The sequence below is a fragment of the Neolamprologus brichardi genome, chromosome 15, assembly GCF_056152115.1.
Source record: "Neolamprologus brichardi isolate AB-2024 chromosome 15, ASM5615211v1, whole genome shotgun sequence".
NCBI classification, from domain to species: Eukaryota; Metazoa; Chordata; class Actinopteri; order Cichliformes; family Cichlidae; genus Neolamprologus; species Neolamprologus brichardi.
The window spans coordinates 21,777,663-21,798,790 of record NC_142118.1 but is presented as its reverse complement, the minus strand read 5'-3'; the positions used below and the strand labels follow the sequence as shown (position 1 = coordinate 21,798,790).

Below are 21,128 nucleotides of genomic sequence, written 5' to 3'. Positions count from 1 at the left end.
ATGAGAGCACTGAGAGGGTTTTCAAAAACTTCTACTTACAAAACATTTGCTAAAATAACATTTTGCAATTCAAATTGGAGTCACTTGTTTAGAACAACCTGTGGGAAAGTGAAGGTATTGGGCAAGTTTTTAAATATTCTCATTACATGTCAGGACAAAAATCTAAGCTGTGAAGATAAATAAACTTTCTGCATACCCCATAAATTAAAATTTACTGAGGAAAAGGGTAAGAAAAAATGTGACGTGAAAGAAGTTTGGAACAACCAGGACTTTACTTAGAGTCGAGCATCTGGCCACACTGACTAGCTTACTTGGAAGGGGCTTGGTGAGTGACGTGACCAACCCAGCAGTCCCTCCAAGCAGCTGGCATGCTGCTTGGAGGGACTGCTGGGTTAAAACCTCACAGAGCCCTGAGCTGCAGTCAGCCCTGAGAAAATAGGATGTTTAACAGGATGTTCAACAGAATGTTAAACAGTGCGTTATGTTATTTTGTACCGGCGTTTTACATACAAGTTAATGCTGATTAAGAACTTTGATAAGAGAAAACACATCTCAAAACCTGTTGCACGAATCCCTAGAATGATGTTCAGCTCAGAGACCATAGCCAGAAGTTCACATGTGGTTCCACTTCTCAATGTATTCCAAAGAAAAGGGAATAAACACAGCGAAACAACTGCCACAGCTGTACTTCTGCCGTGCAGCTGTGGCACAAATTAAAGGTCTAAATGTTCTTTTTAATGTTTAAGAAACTTGCAGTATTTTAACCCCAATGTTCGTGTAGCTTGATGGACAAAATCTACAAGACATGGAAGTGTGCAAAAATAGAAAAAAGGTGTGAATATTTTGTGAAAGTCTTGTTTTTGTAGCGCTTTCATTAACACTCTTCAACAGGTGGCACAAAATAGTGCGGCGTGTCTAACAAAGTAATGACAGAGTAATAAATTCAATGTTCTGGCAACAAAACATACTCTTAAATCCATCACTTAAATGCTGATGGATTTGCATAATTATATAGAAACTATATAGAATTGTTCATGTGCATATATATATATATATATATATATATATATGTATATATAGTTTTCTTTTCTTCTTTTAAAGTAAGTAAATGAAAATGATACTGGGCCATCCTTTGTACTTGCCCCAACTTTTAATGTATGATACAGTGATGAGGGTTAAAACTCTCATCTGTAAAATGCAATGCATGGTCATAAGGCTGCAGAGGCCTGCAGATGGAGGGGCAGTAAACTTGTGAGCAAAATCACCACAATAAAGGAAGAAACTTGGATTTTACACAAATCACATTTTAAATAACCCGTTTTTGCTTTATATAATTCCTTTTATATTTGCATGCAAACATTTCCTGTTTCCCTACAAAATAAGGTTTAGTAAGGTTAACAGCAGTCAATCGATTTAATACCAAAGTTAGTAGTTTTCTGTCTCTCAGCTAATTTAATGACTAATCACATCAGCATAACAAAAAAAGACGCTCGTATCAGCTTACGGTTATTTTCAAAGTAAGAATGAAAAAATAATATTACACTGTATATCCCTTCGTGGTTACTTAGCATGTGGGCCACAGGCTAATATTACAGGATAATGTAAATTGGCTGAAATCCTTTATTAAGAAAATAAAGTGAACCATCCGTTTAACAGGAAAGTAGGACAGCTGATGTTAGATGATGTTATATTCATGCCTGTTTCTAGAAATAAGCATGAATCTGCACGGTTCGTGATGTAGCTCTCGGGCATCAGCTGGTGCTGCAGTTCCATTTCAGCGAAATGCAGATTTACCAGAATGCGTTGAATCACTCAGATCGAAAGTGCAAATGATCCCGGCCGGCTGCCGTAAACTCGAAAACCCGTTTACCACATTAACAATATACTGTAAGCCCCGCATTAAGCATCCATCCAACCGCCGTGTTTCACGCCCAGATTCTCATCAGTGGGAGGAGGAAGAGAAGACCAGAAGGGCGGGGGGGGGGGGGGGGATTTCCCGGATACCCCGTGAAGATGATGAAGAAGACGAAACAAAAGACGAGGAGGAGGAGGGCGAGGAAGAACTGCAGCTTCCCGGAAAGAAAGGGAAGGAATAGAGTTAAAATTTTTAGAACAGCTAGATAAGGCTTTATAAAATACAATAAAATGTATTGTGCTTGTTTTTGTGTTTTATTCGGAATATGTATTTTTTATTTTTCCCGCTTGTGGTGTAAAAACTGTAAACAAAAGCGCCTCCGCCTCCTCATCTTTTATTCCCTCCAGGATTACGTCACCCTTTCCGGGAAATAATGCCCTTATCCTCCCGGTGGCTTTACCAGGCAACCAGCTGGGAACCGGGAAGAGACACCGGCAGGATAAACAGCCTCCTCCTGTTCCAACACTTATCGTTTTCACCATAAATACTTTTATATCATTATCGGAACATTTTAAAGGTGAAACAGGAAACAGGAAGGCTGATCTTCCCAAAAAACAAATCATTTGTTCGTAATCTGGAAATTTGAGTGAGGAGGTGTAGCCTATATTACGTTATAATTGCTATATATTTTTTTGTTTGTTTGTTTTTTTAAATTGAGCTTTAAAACTGCAGGTTTGTATGGGTAGATTTCTCTGATACATATGCACTGATGCAAAGATGAAAACTGAGCCATAAGGACAGAGTTCGATTCAGTTAAACAGTGCGGGACTCTCATGAGTTGTAAGTGTCTCTGAAAAGTGTTCAAATAACTGAATGTGGCCTGTTGTTGGAACAAAGGGATTTTCTCATCCCACTGTTATAAATGTCATAAGCATTCTATGTGATATCCCTATATCAAAGTTATGGGCTCATTTTAGCTTTTGCACCTCATTTAACTTTATAAAATAATTACAAAACCTTTCTGTTTATTGGTAACTTTCTTGTGGACAAGCATACTATACAGACACAATCCACCACATATATCACAGCATCATTAAACGCTAATCATAGGTTTGTGCTTGTAAAATACCCTGTAAATAAAGGATGGATGTCACCAAGTGATGTTACCAAATAATTTCATAATCTTTCGAAGTGAGAATTAATCATATCTAGACAAATGGGTGCTAAGATATCAGTTAACACAGAAATTTGTCAGATAATTAAATTAAAAGTGGTGCGTGTTCAGTGACTCCATTCAGCACAGGTAAACCACGGCAGGTAGGTATGCTTACAGCTTCCTGATCGACACACCTATCTGTCAAAGCAGTGACACATTGATGTGTTCAAAACAATATCTGTGTAGTTGTCATCGAACTTTCCAATGATGCGCAAACTGTCTTCTGTACCAGGCAGTGAACTCACTATTTATTGCTTCACAACTGGACATTTGAAGTTGGGAGGAACGTCAGGCTCCATGATTTCGGTCCTGAATACAATATATTCATCTTTTCTCTGAGAACACTGTTTGCTGTTGCTGGACTGTGTCTTTCAGCAGCTGCAAGTGGGCCGGTGGGTTTCTGGTTCCAGTTGAACAAAATCAGCCTGGAATAACTGGTGGGTGGATCGTCCTCTATATGAAGGAGGCTGGAAAACTAGGCTCTCCCTTCCAGATAAAGAAACTCTCCCACATTCTTCTTCTTTTTTCTTTAGTGTCTTTCTTTTTGAGGGCAGATGATTAGTTTATTTTCCTCATTTCTAGTTTATATTATGCATCATTTAAGTCTGGGAGCTCCTTTTCCCCAAAACCTCAAAATCATTTAAATTATTTTTTTCTAGTATCATCTATAAATCTAAATCAAATGTTAAGGAACTGAATTTAACATAACCTCTTAGTGTTGCTGTTACAGACAGTTCCATTTAATTTTATTTATATACAACCAAATCACAATGATAGTTGCCTCACGGTGCTTTGTACTGTAAGCTAAAGACCCCCCAACAATCAGATGACCTCCTCTGAGCAAGCACTTGGGAAAAACTCCCTTTAACAGGACAAACCACCTGCAGAACCAGGCTCACAGAAGGGCGGCCATCTACTGTGATCTATTGGGAGTGAGGGGAACATAACTGATTGAGCCCTAACTATATTCTTGAGCAACAAGGAAAGTTTTAAGCCAAATCTTAAAAGTAGAGATAGTGTCTTTCTCCTGAATCTAAACTGGAAGCTGGTTCCACATAAGAGGGGCCTGAAAACTGTAGATCATGGGTCTTTTACTTTGATTGTTGTTGCAACACTGCTACTTATATCAGTTATTATTTATGACAATTTTCCCATGCCTCACTGGGTCTTGTGAAATTCCAAATTGTAAGACTATGAAGCTACCATCTGTTCAATCCAAGTATTGATCTCAAAGAGTTTGTTTTTTTTAAACTGCAGCATTGTCCAGTGAATGCAGAGGAAAACAAAAAAAGAATTTATAAATGAGTATCACCACATGGATATATAGATGGTGCTGAATATAAGGCGTGTCCATGAGTTTTCTGTCTGAGCTAAAATTACACATGTAAGGGTCGAGATAGGATCTGAAGAAAATTTCATTCTTCATACAGTTCAGATTAGAGCCAGAGCTATTGTTTTATTGATCTGTTCTCCATGTCTATTGAAGTTATACTAATAACAAGACGAGGAAAAGCAAAAATCCAGACCATGAGACCAAAAAACAAACAAAACCAGGAAAAAAATAAAAACTAAAATAAATAAATAAATAAAATGGGGGTAGATAAAAAAAAAACTATAATGAAAATAAAAATGCCCAAACAAAACAACCCTGTTCCAGAAAAAAGTATGCCATCAAGCATGTAAAGCTTTTTATTTTAATTGAATTTTCCCACCTCCTACACTCAGAAAAGGAAAGCTAAAGTGGTTTATTCCCTTTTTCTATTCCTTTTTCTGTTACAGTAACTGTGACAACTGTTAACGGTCAGTTACTTTTCTGTTTGCTAACCGCCTTTGAGTTTCAATAGCCATAAATCACATTTTCAGCCACAAGTTTCTTGTGACACGTGCACTCATGTTGGTAAAATATAGAGCCACTGAACATGCGGGACATTGTCTCAGTACGCGGCGTGCTGTCACACAGCAGCAAAAGCAAATCCAGCCGGTAAAGTCCTAAAAGGAACCCCCTTTGAATCATTATCAGGGCTGCAGTGAGTTTTTACTGCTACTTAACTTGATTTCAGTGCAGTGGGTTTGATCCCTTCCTTTGTAACATTTGCTTACATTTTGATTAAGTTAATCCAACATGTAGCCCTTTGTTTACTTTGTCTGTGCAGGCATTGCCCCAGTTCTACTCACTGCCCAACAACCCCAGTTAAGGATCTGAGGCTGTTAACCTGCTCACGCGGAGGTCAGTATTTCTATCACGTAGCTTGAACGCAGACGCTGACACACTTTAACATTAAATCTTAAAATCAATTCCAAAACGTACAGGGTGCCAATGGACAAGAGCCAGGATGGGGGCAATGTGACAGCATGTGCTAAAACCATTAAGAAGCTGCTGCTGCTGCATTTAGAACTGGCTGGAGGCAAGAAGGTGACTTTTTTAATAAGACACATTTGCAGTAGGGAAGCTTTTACTAAACAGAAGCATGAATGAGGTGTGAGTTAATGTGCAGCCTGAACCACAAATTGCAGAGTGTTTAGTGTTTAACTGAGGGTTTAAAAAGTAGGCTTTGCTTCTCTAGACTGCTGCACATGGGCTTACGAATTCTTCTTTGGTTTTCACTTTCTCTTCCACTGACAGCAAACTCTCAGAATGAGAAACTCGCTGTTATTCACATTCCTTTCTGTCAGAGTGAAACCTGTCCTCTGTCCTGTTTTCTTTATCAGCTCACATCAGGAACTGTTTTGGAGATTAGGTAGGAGTCCAGGATGTGAACTGTAAGCAGGATAGCAGGTGAAAGTGAGAATTTTGTGGCGAAATCCTGCGGTGCCCTTATTTACAACTTGTAAGAAGAACTGGGGTTTTTTTTTTTAGGTTAAACTGAATAGAAACAAAATGATTTATTATTACAAGGGAAAGTTATGGTTAACTGGCCAAAGACCCACTTACATATTATACGTCACACTATGTACTTTCTGGGATTAATGTATTTGTTTTCATATGTTTTTGTAATATGTTTACACCAGATTTATTTAGAAATCAGCTAAAATTCACTGTTTATCTTTTAATTTAGCTTTTTAAAGTCCACCTGTTTCCATTATTGGATTTTATATTTTAAAAGGTATAAATTTTTTGAAGTTTGACATTAAGAAAGTTAATCTGATAAACTGTATTTTCCTTTTTAAAAGCTGCCCAAAGAGCCTGCTCCTCCATACTGTATGTGGATATGAGCACATGTAGCTCTTTGGCATGAAACACTTGAAACATAAAAATAGAGAATGCAATATTTAGCTGAGGAGGGTTAGCACTCCGATCATATGGTATTAATAAGCGACAGTGTCAGCAATGACTTCATGTCGCAGCATCAATCTGGATGACCACACTGACCTCATAAACTTTTCAACACTCATCTGGCAGCTCGCGGAGAAAGACAGAGGAGTGGAAATGCGAGCGTGAGCATTTGTGCCATTCAGCTCGAGCATTTTGACGATTGTCTGGCGTCCTAAAAATAAAAACTACAACTCCAAGCGTGTCAGCTTTTAATTAGATGCTGTGTAACATGGATGTATTTTGAGGCGAGGTCAAGCATGCGCCACAGTAGATCTGTGAAGTGATAATCAGCACAGGTAGCATTTCTAAAAGGCACAGTTAACTAATGACATGGTTTAAAATCAGAGCTGGGAACAAACGACACTGGACTTTATATGTCGAATATTTCTCTGGCAGATTCAAGACAAGTTGACAGAAATTCAACTAAACTAGATGTGAAAATAGCTCAACTAAAAATATTTTAGTAAAAAAAACCAAATAAGTCAAAAAACTGTCTTTAGTTTCTGACATTTTTATATAAAAATATGGAGAGCAGTTTAAAAATAACCTATAACATCTCTATTCATGATGTTTGTATGTATTATTGTGAATGACTGTGATGTTCTGCTCTTACGTTAGTTGTCTGGGCTGGTGACCTTTTAAAGGAAGTTGTCAGCTGTAAAAGATTAAATATGTTTCTTTGGAAAACCCTCTGGTGCATTTATGTTGGAAACACCTCCCTCCTCCCGAGCACCTTTCCAACGTCAGGCTGAGGAAGGGGAGTACTGTAACTTTCCAGAACAGCGTGCACACCCGAGCCTGAAGTTCTCCATCTGGGGTTAGGAGCTATGAGACATCACATACTATAGGACATAAACATATTTTGACAGGTGGATAACCAGAGCTGGTGGGAGTTTGCAAAATGTGTTGCAAAAGTCAAGGCCCCGCATTCCACTGAATGTATTCACTTTGATAGCAACAAACTCAAAATGTGCGAAAACACTTTTCTTTTTCTTTTTTGCTTTTGTCAAGATAAAAATCATCTTTATTTATAGGTTTTGTTGGTTACGCATCTGTGCTTTTTATCATAAGAGTTGTTCTGAATTAAGAATAAAAATATATAAATAGATTTCCCAATGAAATGAAATCATCACTACAAGCTTAATGTTTTAAAACCATCTAAACAGTATTAATATAACCAGTTAAACGGGAAAAAAATAAACTGAAACCAGCGTACGTACTCTATGAGTTAACTGAAACTACACTGAATCAAAGCATACATTGAGTCTCTGCATTACTCACTGTTATAAATGTAAGTGATGGCTAATTCAGACCATGTGACTCTTTATGAGGTTCAGAACTGGACGTCATATCATTTCCTTCAGCTAAATTCAGACGAAACTTGCCACCAGGTCGTAGGTCACGCTGAACAGATTCTCCCACCGGCTGCTTCTCGGCCTGAAAATTTCAAGCTGGTTGCAAATTATCTTGAAATCTGATTTAATTAAAACCTAAATTTTGAGCACCACATTGTGAGACTAATGCAGTCATGCTTTTATCATCTTAGAAATTTAAAAAAGATGTAATTTATTTAAAGGTGTGCTTTTACATGTGTCAGCCTTTTTTTCTTTCCTAAACTAAAACTCTATTTGAACGACTGTAGACTATAAAGAAATCAGCAGCCTTCCATCACTCCCATTTTGGCATTTTTAAACTGGCTCCCAGTATGTTCTGGAATAGTCTAGATTTGTCATTTTGATTACTTTTGAGGCTCTTCCTGCTCCCAGTAGAGCAGCTGAGCAGCTCAGACTCAGTCCCTTTATTTAATTTGCCCCTAAAAGTGTTTTTTATTAATATATTACTCTTCTTACTTTCATTTTTATTTAGCCTGCCTCTGATTTGTCTGGAACAATTTACGTTTTCTTTCTTTGAGTGAGTGAGTATTCTTCATTGGAAGAGCTTTTTAGGATCCTAAGTTTGCTTTGGAAACCCCCTCCCCTATCCTCTGTGATGTCTGATTAAGCAGGAGTTCTGAGTCGGAGCATTTTTTTAACTTTCCAGACAGCAGTCACTCTGCATTTATGTTTTCCATCTGGACCAAAACTAAAAGCACAAAATTAAGCCATGTGACTGTGAGTTAGCACATACATTACATGTCACATGCACAGGAAACGTAGACAACGCATTGAAGAATTCAAGGGCATAAGTCAATGAAGTCACTTTCATTTAGTCTGAGGCCGACAAAAGCATCTGTGGTATGTTTTCATTTATGAGAATATTTATGCTGGGTTAAATTACATTAAAATAATTTTTATTAGAATTTATTTTAACCTATTTTATGGTTTCAGATTTACAGTTTGGGGAAACAGCAGATCTTTTCTTTCAGTTACTGGCAAAGAGAAATATTTCCCTTGTTCAACTCGGCTGTCAAACTGACCGTCTAAAAATGGAGAAAACACCTCAGCAGGTCACCACTACATAACCTTCTTTGTGAGTGAGTGTTTTTTCAGAGGTTCACATAAGGCCAGATGTTTTCCTTAGCAGTGGAAACTCATTTGTTTAATTATTAACCATTTTATGGCCTTTACAACTGGGTGGGATTCATAGTTACATGAATTTCTAGATCGGTCATGGCAGTCATCGTTCATGTGGCAAGTCATGTCTCCTTGGCTTCATTTCAAGTAAAGTTATGAAAAGATGAGATGCAAACATAATGACCACTTGATGATCACTCGATTTTGACATTTCATAATTTCATGAAATAGTGAAGCAATATTGTTTCCGAGAAAGTCTCGAGTTGGCAAAACTGAAAGTCAATTTTGTTGGTACATTCAGAGAAACTGGGAGTTTCAAAATTACAAAACTGAGAGGGCATTATACTGAAAATGGCAGGAAATGAGAAAAGGAAGGAAAAGATAGAAAGACTACAAGGAAATAGGAGGGAAAGAACCTTTTCTTCAGTGTGTGAAATCATTCGAACAAATGAAAAAAACCTATGACACTTACAAGTTAAGCACATAAACTGTAGTAGAGGTCACCAAGATGCCCAAAAGCTTGCATCTTTTAATCAGAATTACAACATCCGCATGAATCAGGTCACTTAAAATCTAGAAGAAGTAATCTAGTAGAAGCAGGATTTTAAAAAAATTGCAGAGCTGTTGTTGCATGTTAGATAACATCATGTGCGCATTCTGGAAAAAGTTGAGCCGAGTTTTCTGCTTTGACAGGATATGTAGGCATCATAACAGACACACACACACACACACAAAATAACATTGTTCTGTTTTCTGACAGAAATATTTGAGACAAAACAATCTGTTTCTTTTCTTTTCTTTTCTTTTTTGGAATGATTCTGAGTTGCTTGTAAATTGCAAATAATAAAAGCTGCAAACAGGATGACGTCAGCATGCTCTGCTTGTCTTTGCTAGATATGTGTGCACTTTGAAGCCATGCTGCTTTCTGCTTTATGGCTGCACATTAAAACAGCCCAACACAAACAGCTGCACCTGATGTGGGTCAGCCCATATGGAAAAAAATAAAATAAAATAAACGTGCGTTTCATGAACCATCGTCTTTTGCAGTTTTTGACAATTCAGTAAGCATAAAATAAACATTATGTTACAGTAGCAGAGTTTTATAGCTAAGGTAAAACCCTTTAAAATGTATTTTCCTTTAATCTGACTGCTAGGATGAGGACATTACTGCTAGCGCTGAAGTTGCAGGTGTAACTTTGAAACTATTATCAATAATAATACATAAAAACTGGTGTGAAAGACTGCTAATAATATCGATTATTATGTCTGAATATTACTAACATATAGATGCTTACTAGTTGTGTATTTCCACAGCTGCCACGACTTACAATTTAAATTTAGATGTTAAATAGTGAAAATTCGCACATATTTTTGTATTCTGAAGCCAAAAACCAACATTCTCAGTTAGGAAATCTGTGTCAGCAGTCGAGTAAACAAGATCATCTGATTACGACTAATCAAGAAAATCCCTGCGTGTAGATTACATTTACTGGCAGTCTACAAATCTGTGACACACACACACATGTAAAAGCACACGTAGTTCAGAAATGAAAACATGCAGAAAGTTTTCTTTACCTGTCCTCACAGGTGTATATCATCATATCATCAGACAGGAAAAGGAAAATCATTATAATCCTTCCATCCATCCATCCATGCAAAGATCCATATCTGTCTGTATGTCTGTCTAACCTCTTTTATACCCCAGCTGGTGAGTGTGGTGTAACCGCACAATAAATAACCGTCCGCTGTCACTCAGCCTGAACAGCCTTATTCACTCGTTAGTGTGGAATGCCTGGAATGGAAATCCATGTCAGTGTCAAAACAGGGAGAGATGACAGAGAGGGAAGGGAAGCGTGTGAAGAAGTGATGCTTATGGAAACAATAATGGAGGGGAAAGAGGAATAATAAAATGAGGTTGATTAGTACAAGATGGGACAAGTGTATGGGGGTGAAAAAAGTGGAGGAAAGAGAAGAGAAATAAGATAAAAGAAGTAGAAGAAAGAGGGCAAAAGACTTCAGGTGAATAGAAGAAGGAAAGATGTACAAGTACTATGATGAAGGAATATAAAAATATGGATAATTAAGAAAAAAGTATCAAACTAAATACTGGAAAAAAGTGAGCAGAAAGAAATTGGAAAAATAACGACGGAGGAGTGAAAAAGGAAAAGACATGAAGGTGTTTAGTAGAAAACAGGAGATCAAGTAAAAAGGGAATAAAAGAAACTGCAATTTTAAAAAGAAAAAGAGCAAACAGGTTAAACTGGTTATCTGTAAATACCATCAACCTACCAGGTGTCGCAGACGAAAATTAGCCCGTATTTCTAAATTTGGTAAATTTACGAGACAATAACAAAAAAAGATTCAAGTGATTAGTGGACATGCGTGTGCAGGAGGTACAGCAAACGGTGGAGAAGAGACAACTGGAAATAGGATGAAAGAGATTAGATGGGAGGGAAGATAAGAGAAAAACATGTTATGAGAGTGGCAAAGAATAGAGGGATTTTGGGACATAAACCTTGGAAATTTGTGAAAAAGGCCAAAGCTGATGGGGGGGATTAAAAAAGGAGGGGGATAGAAACTATACCAAAAAATGAGGATTAGAGATGATGAATGAAGTGTTGAAAAAAGAGACAAATATGAAAACAAAAAAGGGAAAAAAAAGATTAAAAGACTGGGAAAGGAATAAAGCGTTGGTGGGAAGAGGGTAGGAAGCAGAGAGGAGGAGAATGAGGAAGAGCTGAAAATCTGCGGGAGGAGAGGCAGAGGAGGAAAAAAACATGAGGAGGAGGAGGGAGGGGGACGCCTGTCCTGTTATGGCAGAGAAGAACACTCGGGGTTGCTAGATTGCATCATCGCCGGATCAGCCTTCTAAAAATAGGATGACGTCACCCCTCCCTACTCTCAGGCTCCCAACCCTAGCGCGCTCTCTCTCTCGCTCTCTAGTAGCGTTGCGTTGCGTCATGTGTCCCGCCCCTTCGACCAATTTAAAAGCGCGAGGTGACGCAACGTAAAGGCCACAAGAGCAACCGTAGCCAACGAGCAGGAAGCAGACACAGGAAGAGCGGAACGCACAGACATAAGAGAAGGTTTATTTTCTTCACGGCGCACTTCATCCGATCCGGACACTCACAGCTTTAACAGGTAGGCTGGAGATCTGTTTCCCGTGGAGGAGGACGGGGGTGTTTGAGCGTGTGTGTGAGGGGCAGAGAGGCGGTGTTGTCCTCTTTGATCCCGGTGAGAAGCGCAGAGAGCCGGTGTCTCCGTGCGCTCCGTCCCGGGACACTGCGAAAACTTCCGCGCGTGTTTTTGCGTGAAAATATAAAATATATAAACAAGCGCATCTTTTTGGAGCAGTTTGCACTAATGTTTTTTTCTTTTTTTAAATTTTATTTTAGCGTATTTTGTATTTATAAAAAACTTTTGAGATTTTTTTTGTTTCAAATATGACATCATGCGACGTTTTGCTTGGATTGTGCTTGAATGCATTTTGTTACACTTTTTTTGTAACTTATTTATAATCAGGTATTTCGGATTTTTGCACTTGTTTCCTCACTTTTGACGAGACTTTTAATATTGTTGTCTCTTTTTTTTCTTCTTTTCTTTTGAGTTAACTTCATAATAACAAAACCAAAACAAACATTTGAATAGCACAATTCTCTTTTATAATTACCTGGACACATAATAACGAAACTGAAGGGAACAGAGGGAGGCGGTGGTAAAATATTTGTAGAGCTAACAAGACTTTTTAAAACTTTTAAAAATCCTAAGAAGGTGCAGCTGTGTGCAGACTAATACAAACCATATCATTAATGACTTCGTTGCAAATGATTTATTACTGGAGAACATAAGAATATAATATAAATGTGCTTGTTTTGGTGTTGGTCTCAGAGCTGATGTAAACACCTTCTTATCTGGCTGATGGCCATAATTCAACTCTTTTCACTTCTCTGTTTAGATAACAAACATCCACACCTCCCCAATTAATGAGCCTTTTTTACAGCATGTTTTCCACAAAGCAAATATTTGCTTAGTTTTGAATGACACAGCCATTTGTCTTGCCATCACAATCTGTTTGTCCTCAACATGCCATGTTGACCTTTCAAACCGATCTTAGCTTTGGTCTTCCTTCTAACATCTGTGTCATTGTTACTCAGCAAAAAATTGAACATTCCTTTATTATTCTTGCCACATTATTTATCTTGTGACTTTCAGCGTTGGGTTCATAGTGACTTTAGCTCTGGGCTCTTTTGAATTATATTAAGTGTTTCTAACCCACCTGATGATTTTCATCTCTTGCGTTTACAGAATGATGCTTCAGCACTCGGGTCCTTCTCTGGCTGACATCAGCTGCTCCGCCTTGGTTCCTTGCTTCTCCCCTCAAGGCACACTCACCCTGGACGACTTCACCAACTTCACACCCATCGTGAAAGAGGAGCTCCGGCTGGCAATCCAGAGCAAGCGACTGTCCAACGGGCTTAGCACCGACATGAGCTCCGATGGTTCCAGCTCGGATCGAGCTCCTGAGCTAACTTCATGCAGGAACGGGGTCAAGCGAGAGGTAAGGCAGAGGGGGAATTACAGCATGTAGTTATCTGTATTTTTTTTTATGTGTTTTCTGTAATGTGTCTCTGTATGTGTGTGTGTGTATATATATATATATATATATATATATATATATATATATATATACAGAGAGAGAGTATTTTTTTTTCTTAATGGTTTATATTTCTCACCTTTTTTTAGTTGACATCTGAGGAGCATGAAAGAAGGAAAAGGAGGAGGGAGAGAAACAAAATCGCTGCCGCCAAGTGCCGCAACAAGAAAAAGGAAAAGACTGAATCACTCCAGAAGGTAGTTTTCTACTTTCATCAATTTGAGCATTGGTTATTCTGCACCTACTCTTAGCTTTTTGCACCTGCACCCTCACAGTTAGACAATTTATAAAGCATGACATTCACAGCTTGCGGTGAGAAGTAGCTTATGTTTCTCGGGTGAATAACAGTCTTCTTCTTCCATCCTTCTCTGCAGGAGTCTGAAAAGCTGGAGAGCATCAATGCCGACTTAAAAGCTCAGATTGAGGAGCTGAAGCAGCAGAAGCAGCAGCTGGTCTACATGCTCAACCTGCACCGGCCGACGTGCATCGTCCGAGCCCAGAACCCCCAGACGCCCGAGGACGAGCGAAACCTTTTCATCCAGCACATCCAGGAGAGCACCTTACAACTCCACAACCTCACCTCCACCACCACCTCATCCGCATCCACGTCCACAGCAGCGCCTCTCGGCGGAGGACTTCTGACTCTCGATCATGTCCAGTGCCCCAGTCACTTATGATCGCCCAGTGTTATCTAGGGCTTGCAATTCTTCCATCTCCTGCTGCTGATGTAGGACTGACTGGTTTCGCAGGAGGTGGAGTTGCCACATACAGACTTATGACCTGAGAATGAAACGCCACCTATGACTCCTCACGCCCACCTGCCGTCCATAATGCTGCTAGAAAAGAGAGCGGTGTAAAGTGACCTCAGCACCTTCCGCTCCCTGAACCCGTAGCTGCTGATTGGACAGGAGTGAGAAATGATGGACAGCACTTTGACTTGCATTATGTTTCTTTTTTTAAAAAAACATTTTAAACAGTCAGGGCCAAGAACAGATGCTAAAGCACTTAAACCAAGTTCAACAGCTTTTCTTGATTTATTAGTATTTTGAATAGTCAATGGTCTGATTTTTGTACCAAAGCACGATTTCAAGGTGATCAAGGCACATTATTTAAGAGTTCACCCCGACAGTAAGGAGATTCAGAATGACTGTGTGAGTGTGTACAGATGCAAGTCACTGACTTTAAAAAGAAGCAGTCTCTGTTTAGTGTACAGCAAAGATGACATATTTATTAAATGATTACTGTATGTTAGGATGTTGCTGTTTTAACCCTGTCTGCTTGTCCTGTATACAAAGTGAATTACTAAAAACGCTGCTACTACTAACCACTCAGGACCTAGGTATGCTATAGACGTCAGTTTTGTTATACATAATATGAGATGACTCGTCCAAAAGCATGAGTACGGGTCAGGTTCCTTGCTGTGAGTGTAGCAGACACAAAAGGGAAATGTACGTTGCAGGCAGGGTTTCTAATTCTGCACTTACTGAAAAAAGCCTAGTACAAAAGACAGTGTAATCACATGTATAGATAAGTGTTTTGTTGTGTTTTTTTTTTTTTTCTTAAGAATTCAATATTTTCTGGCAATCACAATTGCCCAATGGACACTTTATTTATCACTGTGTTCTCTCTTAAAGCAAAGGGGATTTTTTTTTTCAACCTGTTCTGTGACAATGAAGCTACATAAGTGTTATTTTACAGATGTGTTTTCTACCCAGTGTCTTGTATAACGTATCAAATGCATATTAACTATGTGCTGCTGTATGTAAACACCAATGCCTCCTTTGGTCTCAACAGAGCAAAACCAAAAGTTATTTTTTTAAAAATGTATTTATTGAAAACATTTGGTCCGGATGTTGTGTTCATTAGATATCGTTAGCTAGGTATCAGAAGCGCTGCATCAGTTCACTCTGAAGTTATGCAAGATTTGGTGACACGTTAGAATCTAAGTGTGTCGTGAACTTCCACTGTTTGAAAACCCACTGCCAAAATAGTTGTTGTTCACTTGCACACCATTTTCCATTGTAAAAAAAAAAAAAACAGCCCAAGGAAAAAAGCAGTTTATTGCTCAAACAGAAATTTGACAAGCACGATGATTGCTGTTTGTTGTTTATTGGCAGTAAAATAAAGCCAAACATGAGATCAGAAGCCCTTTATTCCTGAGCGACACTCTAACTTCTCATTCTCAATCAAACTGAAACTCTGACGCACAAAGCGAAGGATGAGTACATACCAGAAGAGGTTTCCTTTGACAGGATAATAATGAATTTTGTAGACTGAAGTTGTATTCCTCTGTTAGAAGGTTTATATTGTTGTATGTGTTGTGCGAGAGTCACATTGTTAAAGGGACGCAGGCGTCTTTGTGGTCATAGTACTTTTGTCACCTGTTGTCCCGATGCTAGTCATTACTAGATAGTCACTGAGCACTGAGTGCATGTATTCATATTGTGCCTATTTCTACTACTGAAGACTTTTTTTTTTCTCTATAGCTGTGTCATAGCAGAAATAAATAAAGGATGTCAGGTACAACTGCACTGCTACTATCACTGTGTAACTACTTCCATCTCTGTTTTGATTTTGATACTTTGATAATTAAAGATGTGAACTGAAAATGCGACCTGTGAGATGCCTTTTCTGGAAACGGACAGACAGATGTGACATCAGGAGTTTCTGGTAGAGAGCAGAATTCATGTTTCCATCAATTACAGCAACCATTGAGGTCCTGAAACAGGACAGCAGTCCCAGACCGTCACCCTGACACCACCATGTTTGGCTGTCGTTTAATGAAATGCTGTGTTAGTTTCACACCAGATGTAACGGGACTCATTACTGAAAACATTTGGTCCGGATGGCTTTGTCACCCTGTCCAGACTGATAGATGTTAGTGACTAGTTATCTCTTTCTAATATTATATTTTGTTTGATGATCTGAAACATGTAACAGGGATAAAAATGCAAAAAAATTTTTTATTAAAATATCAGTAGTACATAATAATAATAATGGTTAGAGCTTAATAAATGTGCAGCAATGATTGTAGAACCAAAAACAAGCTCCATGAAGCTCAGTGGAAGTGGGCTGAGTAGCTGATTTCTTATGATAATCTTAAATTAAATTATGATATGATTATTGCTACAATGAGCTCACATGATGCTGGTGGAAAAAAAGCTGTGATAGTACGTTGATAACACTAAAAAGAGCAGAAATACAGAAATATTAGTGCCTTGCTCTTCGCTGTTGGAGCTGTACAATATCTTATACCTATAGACTTTCTGCACTTATGAAAACATGTGCCATCTGATGCAACACACTGTAAAACAAATGTTTGCAATGCTTATCATCAATAATCACCACTTTCTGACAATGCAGTTGACCGGTCAGTTGCTTTGGATTGCATCAGATCCGTTTTGAAACAATGATTTTCATTTTGTAGCCATTAACCCGCTCAAGTATGTCTCATGTTCTCCATGTCTAAAAATGACAACAGCAGAACTAACAAAACTCATGCTTGATCTTTAGAAAACTAACTCTGCAGCTGTGGTCTTCTGTTTTACTTTAGGAACACAGTTACATCAGCACCGGGCCCTCTCTCATTAAAATAAAGAGTGTGTTATGAATATCAGGAAAAATGACACAGTTTCCTTGAAGGATACTCGGTTTTAAAGGCTTACATTCCCAGATGGGTACTAGGAAGCTGCTGTACTTCTAACACCGTGTTTTTTTCCACAAGTGGAACAATTTCACAGCATAAACGTTTGCTTACAAAAATCTCCGACAGAATTCCTACATGTAAGCACAGAGCAACTGTGCATGTGATGGAGCTGAAGGACAAGACTGAACATGTTCTGTTCAAAGAGGTAGAGGCAGGCAGAAGGGTGAGGTAACACTGCCTTGATAGATATGACTGGATGTTTTCTACAGTATCTGTCCAAGAAGGCTCTGATATGCAGTTCAAATAACAACAAACCCGCCCAATAAGGCCACTGGCCAATCACTACCGGATCTCAAGAGATGTGCAGTACATCACACCGTAAACAAGCGTGTTCAAACACGAGCCAATTTGTGGATTGTGCAAAATCTAATCTATTTGTTTCCTGTCTTTTTTTTTTTTTATACATAGTTATGCCTAAGTTGCAACATAGAATGATGTGAATGATGTGATAGGGAACTAATCCGATGAAACCATTCAAATGAGCTTTCTGAAGAAACGTGACATACAGTACGTGTTCTAAACAATCCCGGCAAACTGAAAGTGTATAAGCAGATAATTATGTGATTACACAAGAAGCTTCATGCCTTCAAGCATCAAATCTCACCCACCTGCATCAGGACGTTAAAACTCACACAGAAAATAACTTGTTCCAGGTCTGCCAGCCTGAGATCTGCTATGGTTTGACCACACCAAGCTGTCACTGAAAGTGGATGAAAGCAAACATCCAGGTATACAATCTCTGTAATCAATACTTTGCACCTGTCCTAGTGAGTTTCACGGTAGTTAGTTAGTATTCCGGTAAGCTGCCCAGAACCTAGAGAACACATGACGTTCCGCCTCTTTCCTATCACAAGTATTCTGATTTCCTGTTAAATTCCTTAAAGAGCAAGTCATCTCATTTCAGGAAACCATGCATGGAACAAAAGAGTGAAAACAATCAATAAATAAAGAGTTCAGTTCACAATTGTGCTGATATTTTCAGAAGAATCCTGTGAGTAAGATTCTCATAAACCAAGCAGCGTGAGAAAAAGTGGGTGGGGCAGCATTTTACCGAAGGTGATGTCTAAACCTGCCCATCAGTTTAATTTACACAACTGGTATGTTAATTACAACTCATCACAAACCAAAAATAACATTCCAGTTACTCTCAAGTTTCTTCCCGCTCTGTTTCCATATTGACATTTTAATAATTTCCCCAAATACTTCTCCTAATAGGGAGAAGCAAACCTGTTTGATGTTGAGCTTGGTGGCATTTTTTGTGTTCACATGTCAATTATTCAAGGCCTTTCGCAACAGCTCTTGTCGTTTATCAATCTAGTTGTTGAAGTGATGAAATAACGACATTCTTTGAGTCTATTGTACACTGCAGCCCTACAGGTGGTGTCCCAGCCTCCAGATATATGTGGACTTTAGTAGTATCAATCTTGGGTTGCCAGTGGATATTAAGGTCAGGATCTTTTCACTGCAAATAATCCAAACTTTGCGCCCATATATAAACCTTATATAAGGTTAACCTTATATAAACCCACATATAACCTTGTGCTGTGTGTGGGCTCATCTCAGGCAGGGATCTGCTTGGCTCTGAGTCATCAGACATTGAGACTGGTCCACATCGAGGGTCCATGTGGATGTCTGCATGCTTGCCAATTTTCGTGACTGCACAGACTTGTCGACAGATCATTTACATCACGTTACAATGTACCGACCTTACGACTTCTTTAGAAGACAACTTTTTTGACTTCAAAGGAACTACTTCTCCAGCTCCGGCAGCAGAGTACAATTGAGGCTTGGATTTTGGATGTAGTTTTTTTTATCTTTTACAGATGGAGCTCCCAGACAGAAGGAGGAAAAGAGGAAGACCACGGAGGATTTGTGGATGCAGTGAAGGAGGATGTGCAAAGACTTGGTTTGACAGAGGAGGATGATAGGGATAGAGTTAGATGGAGGCAGATGATCTGTTGGGAAGACCCCTAAAGGCAGCGACTGGAAGAAGAATTTATCTTAAGTCCAGAATTGAATCCACACCCTAAACACTCCTGTCTATAAATGCCTCTGTGCCCACACACGTTTCTCATTGTTTCAATGCCCTACCCTCTCTCACGCGCACTTTGTCAAAGGTATAAGTCAGGGAGCTGCTGCCAATACTTCATAAGGCTCCAAGCTTTGGTGCTTCATTATTATAAAACATTCACATGTTTTGGTACTTGCTAGTGAATGATGAGTGCAACAAATAGAATAAAAGAGGGCTCCACTCCTCATTATTCAGTTTATTAGAACGCTGGGATGAACAACAACGGGGCTGTGACCAATTTATCACATCTGTATAAACACCTTAGTTTCATTATTATCAATCTTGTAAAGAGATGACTTCAGATTGGCTTAAGGTATACTCCTGTGTCATAAAAAACTACAATAAAAAGTTCATAACCGGGTATGGGATCTTTTCAGAGGTGAGCCAAGGTTCAGCGTTCTTCAGCTGCAGGTTGTAATTAACAGGTTCAGTGGGAATGTCAGGAGGAGAAACATCAGCAGGCAGAACAGCATCTCACATGAAGGCGTTTGTAATGCAAATGGGATTTCTCCTTTGCTTTTGCGAAAAAAAAACAGTGCCAACTATTCGGTCAATCTTTTTGTGTGCTCGTTAAAAAGGAACTAAGATTGCATTACTTCACAGTATGCAGGCATGGGGAGTGTCGTTATGCACTGATATGACAATAGTTTTCATTAAAGTGTTAGTAATGGTAACTAAGGCAAACTCCCAACTCTTGAGCCACGATCGCCCCGCAATCTCATTGCACACAATCACAAAATTAACAAACATCGCTAAACTGTTACTAGTGTAAGGGCATAATATGTGGCAGATAACATTATTTCTGGCCCATAACTTTTAAATTGAGTTTTTATGTTGCTTGTTGCCATGCAGGAATGTTTACTTTTGGCAGGCAAGTTGTTGGGACAAGTTTAATGGCAACACCATTAGGGGCAGGGTGGCTTACATAAGTGTTATGGTTTTATAAGTATGCACGCATCTGTTTGGGTCCGAGTTGTGCTCTTCATCAGAGGCTGAATGTCAGGCCCCCCGGCCTGCCAGTTACAGTGCCATGAAAAAAGTATTTGCACCCTAAAGCTAATAACTGCAATCAAGTGTTTGCAGTTAAGTTTTTCACTTAACTGTAAAGATGTTTTTTGGCAAATATTTGAGCCTTTGTGTTTTTTTGGACCTCTCCCATCGAAGCTGTTTTGGTCTCTTTCCTATTGTTGAATCAGGAACTCTGACTCTAACTGAGACAAGTTACGACAAATTATGTGTCCGGACTTCAGGCTGATTCTAAACAGACTTTAAAAATAGACAACTACTTGTCCCTGGCTCTGTTTCCAGACAGGCTCAAGTCATTTGACATTATGTGACATAATAATCAGTTTGTTTGAATTTGTACTTCCTCTCCTCTACCAATCCTAAAGTTCATTGCTCTATAGTGCCTGTGACCTGTTGATTACAGTGATGTTTGGCCATGTTTTAGGAAATGTCAGACACCAATGATGCTGGAGATTTAAGAATATTTTCCTTCTGTAATCATTATAGTTTGTTTGAACATTAGTCTATGAATTAAAGTTTATTTACAAGAAGTGAAAATGCCTGATGTTTTCAACCTGATGAGAACTGTTCTGCTTCATTGCTCAGTTTAATATCATTTTGAATTCATTAATAATAAATAATTAAGTTTAAAAAAAATAAGCTGCTGAAATAAAGTTTTATATTTTCAACAGCAATCAATCTGTAACTTATTGCATTTCAAAAATAATTGAAACACAAATTAACATCCTTTATGGGTTGTTTCCCTTTAAATGCTGTTTTATTTTTTAAAAAACG

The 21,128-nt window shown here is 38.6% G+C and overlaps 1 protein-coding gene across 1 annotated transcript; it reads left to right on the top strand.

The window, feature by feature from the left end:
- The first annotated feature begins 11,928 nt into the window (after positions 1 to 11,928).
- atf3 (activating transcription factor 3) lies at positions 11,929 to 16,148 on the top strand. Its single transcript, XM_006793516.3, has 4 exons — positions 11,929 to 12,038; positions 13,203 to 13,455; positions 13,641 to 13,748; positions 13,926 to 16,148. Exons 2-4 carry the CDS (start codon positions 13,204 to 13,206, stop codon positions 14,226 to 14,228), a joined length of 663 nt encoding a protein of 220 aa, XP_006793579.1. The 5' UTR covers positions 11,929 to 12,038; position 13,203; the 3' UTR covers positions 14,229 to 16,148.
- Positions 16,149 to 21,128: the final 4,980 nt, after the last annotated feature.

Excerpts from the sequence above, each read along its gene's own strand:
- atf3 (XM_006793516.3), top strand. The coding sequence starts at position 13,204 with ATGATGCTTCAGCACTCGGGTCCTTCTCTGGCTGACATCAGCTGCTCC. Across the intron at positions 13,456-13,640 it reads GGAACGGGGTCAAGCGAGAG|TTGACATCTGAGGAGCATGA; the intron begins GTAAGGCAGAGG and ends ACCTTTTTTTAG. Across the intron at positions 13,749-13,925 it reads AGACTGAATCACTCCAGAAG|GAGTCTGAAAAGCTGGAGAG; the intron begins GTAGTTTTCTAC and ends CCTTCTCTGCAG.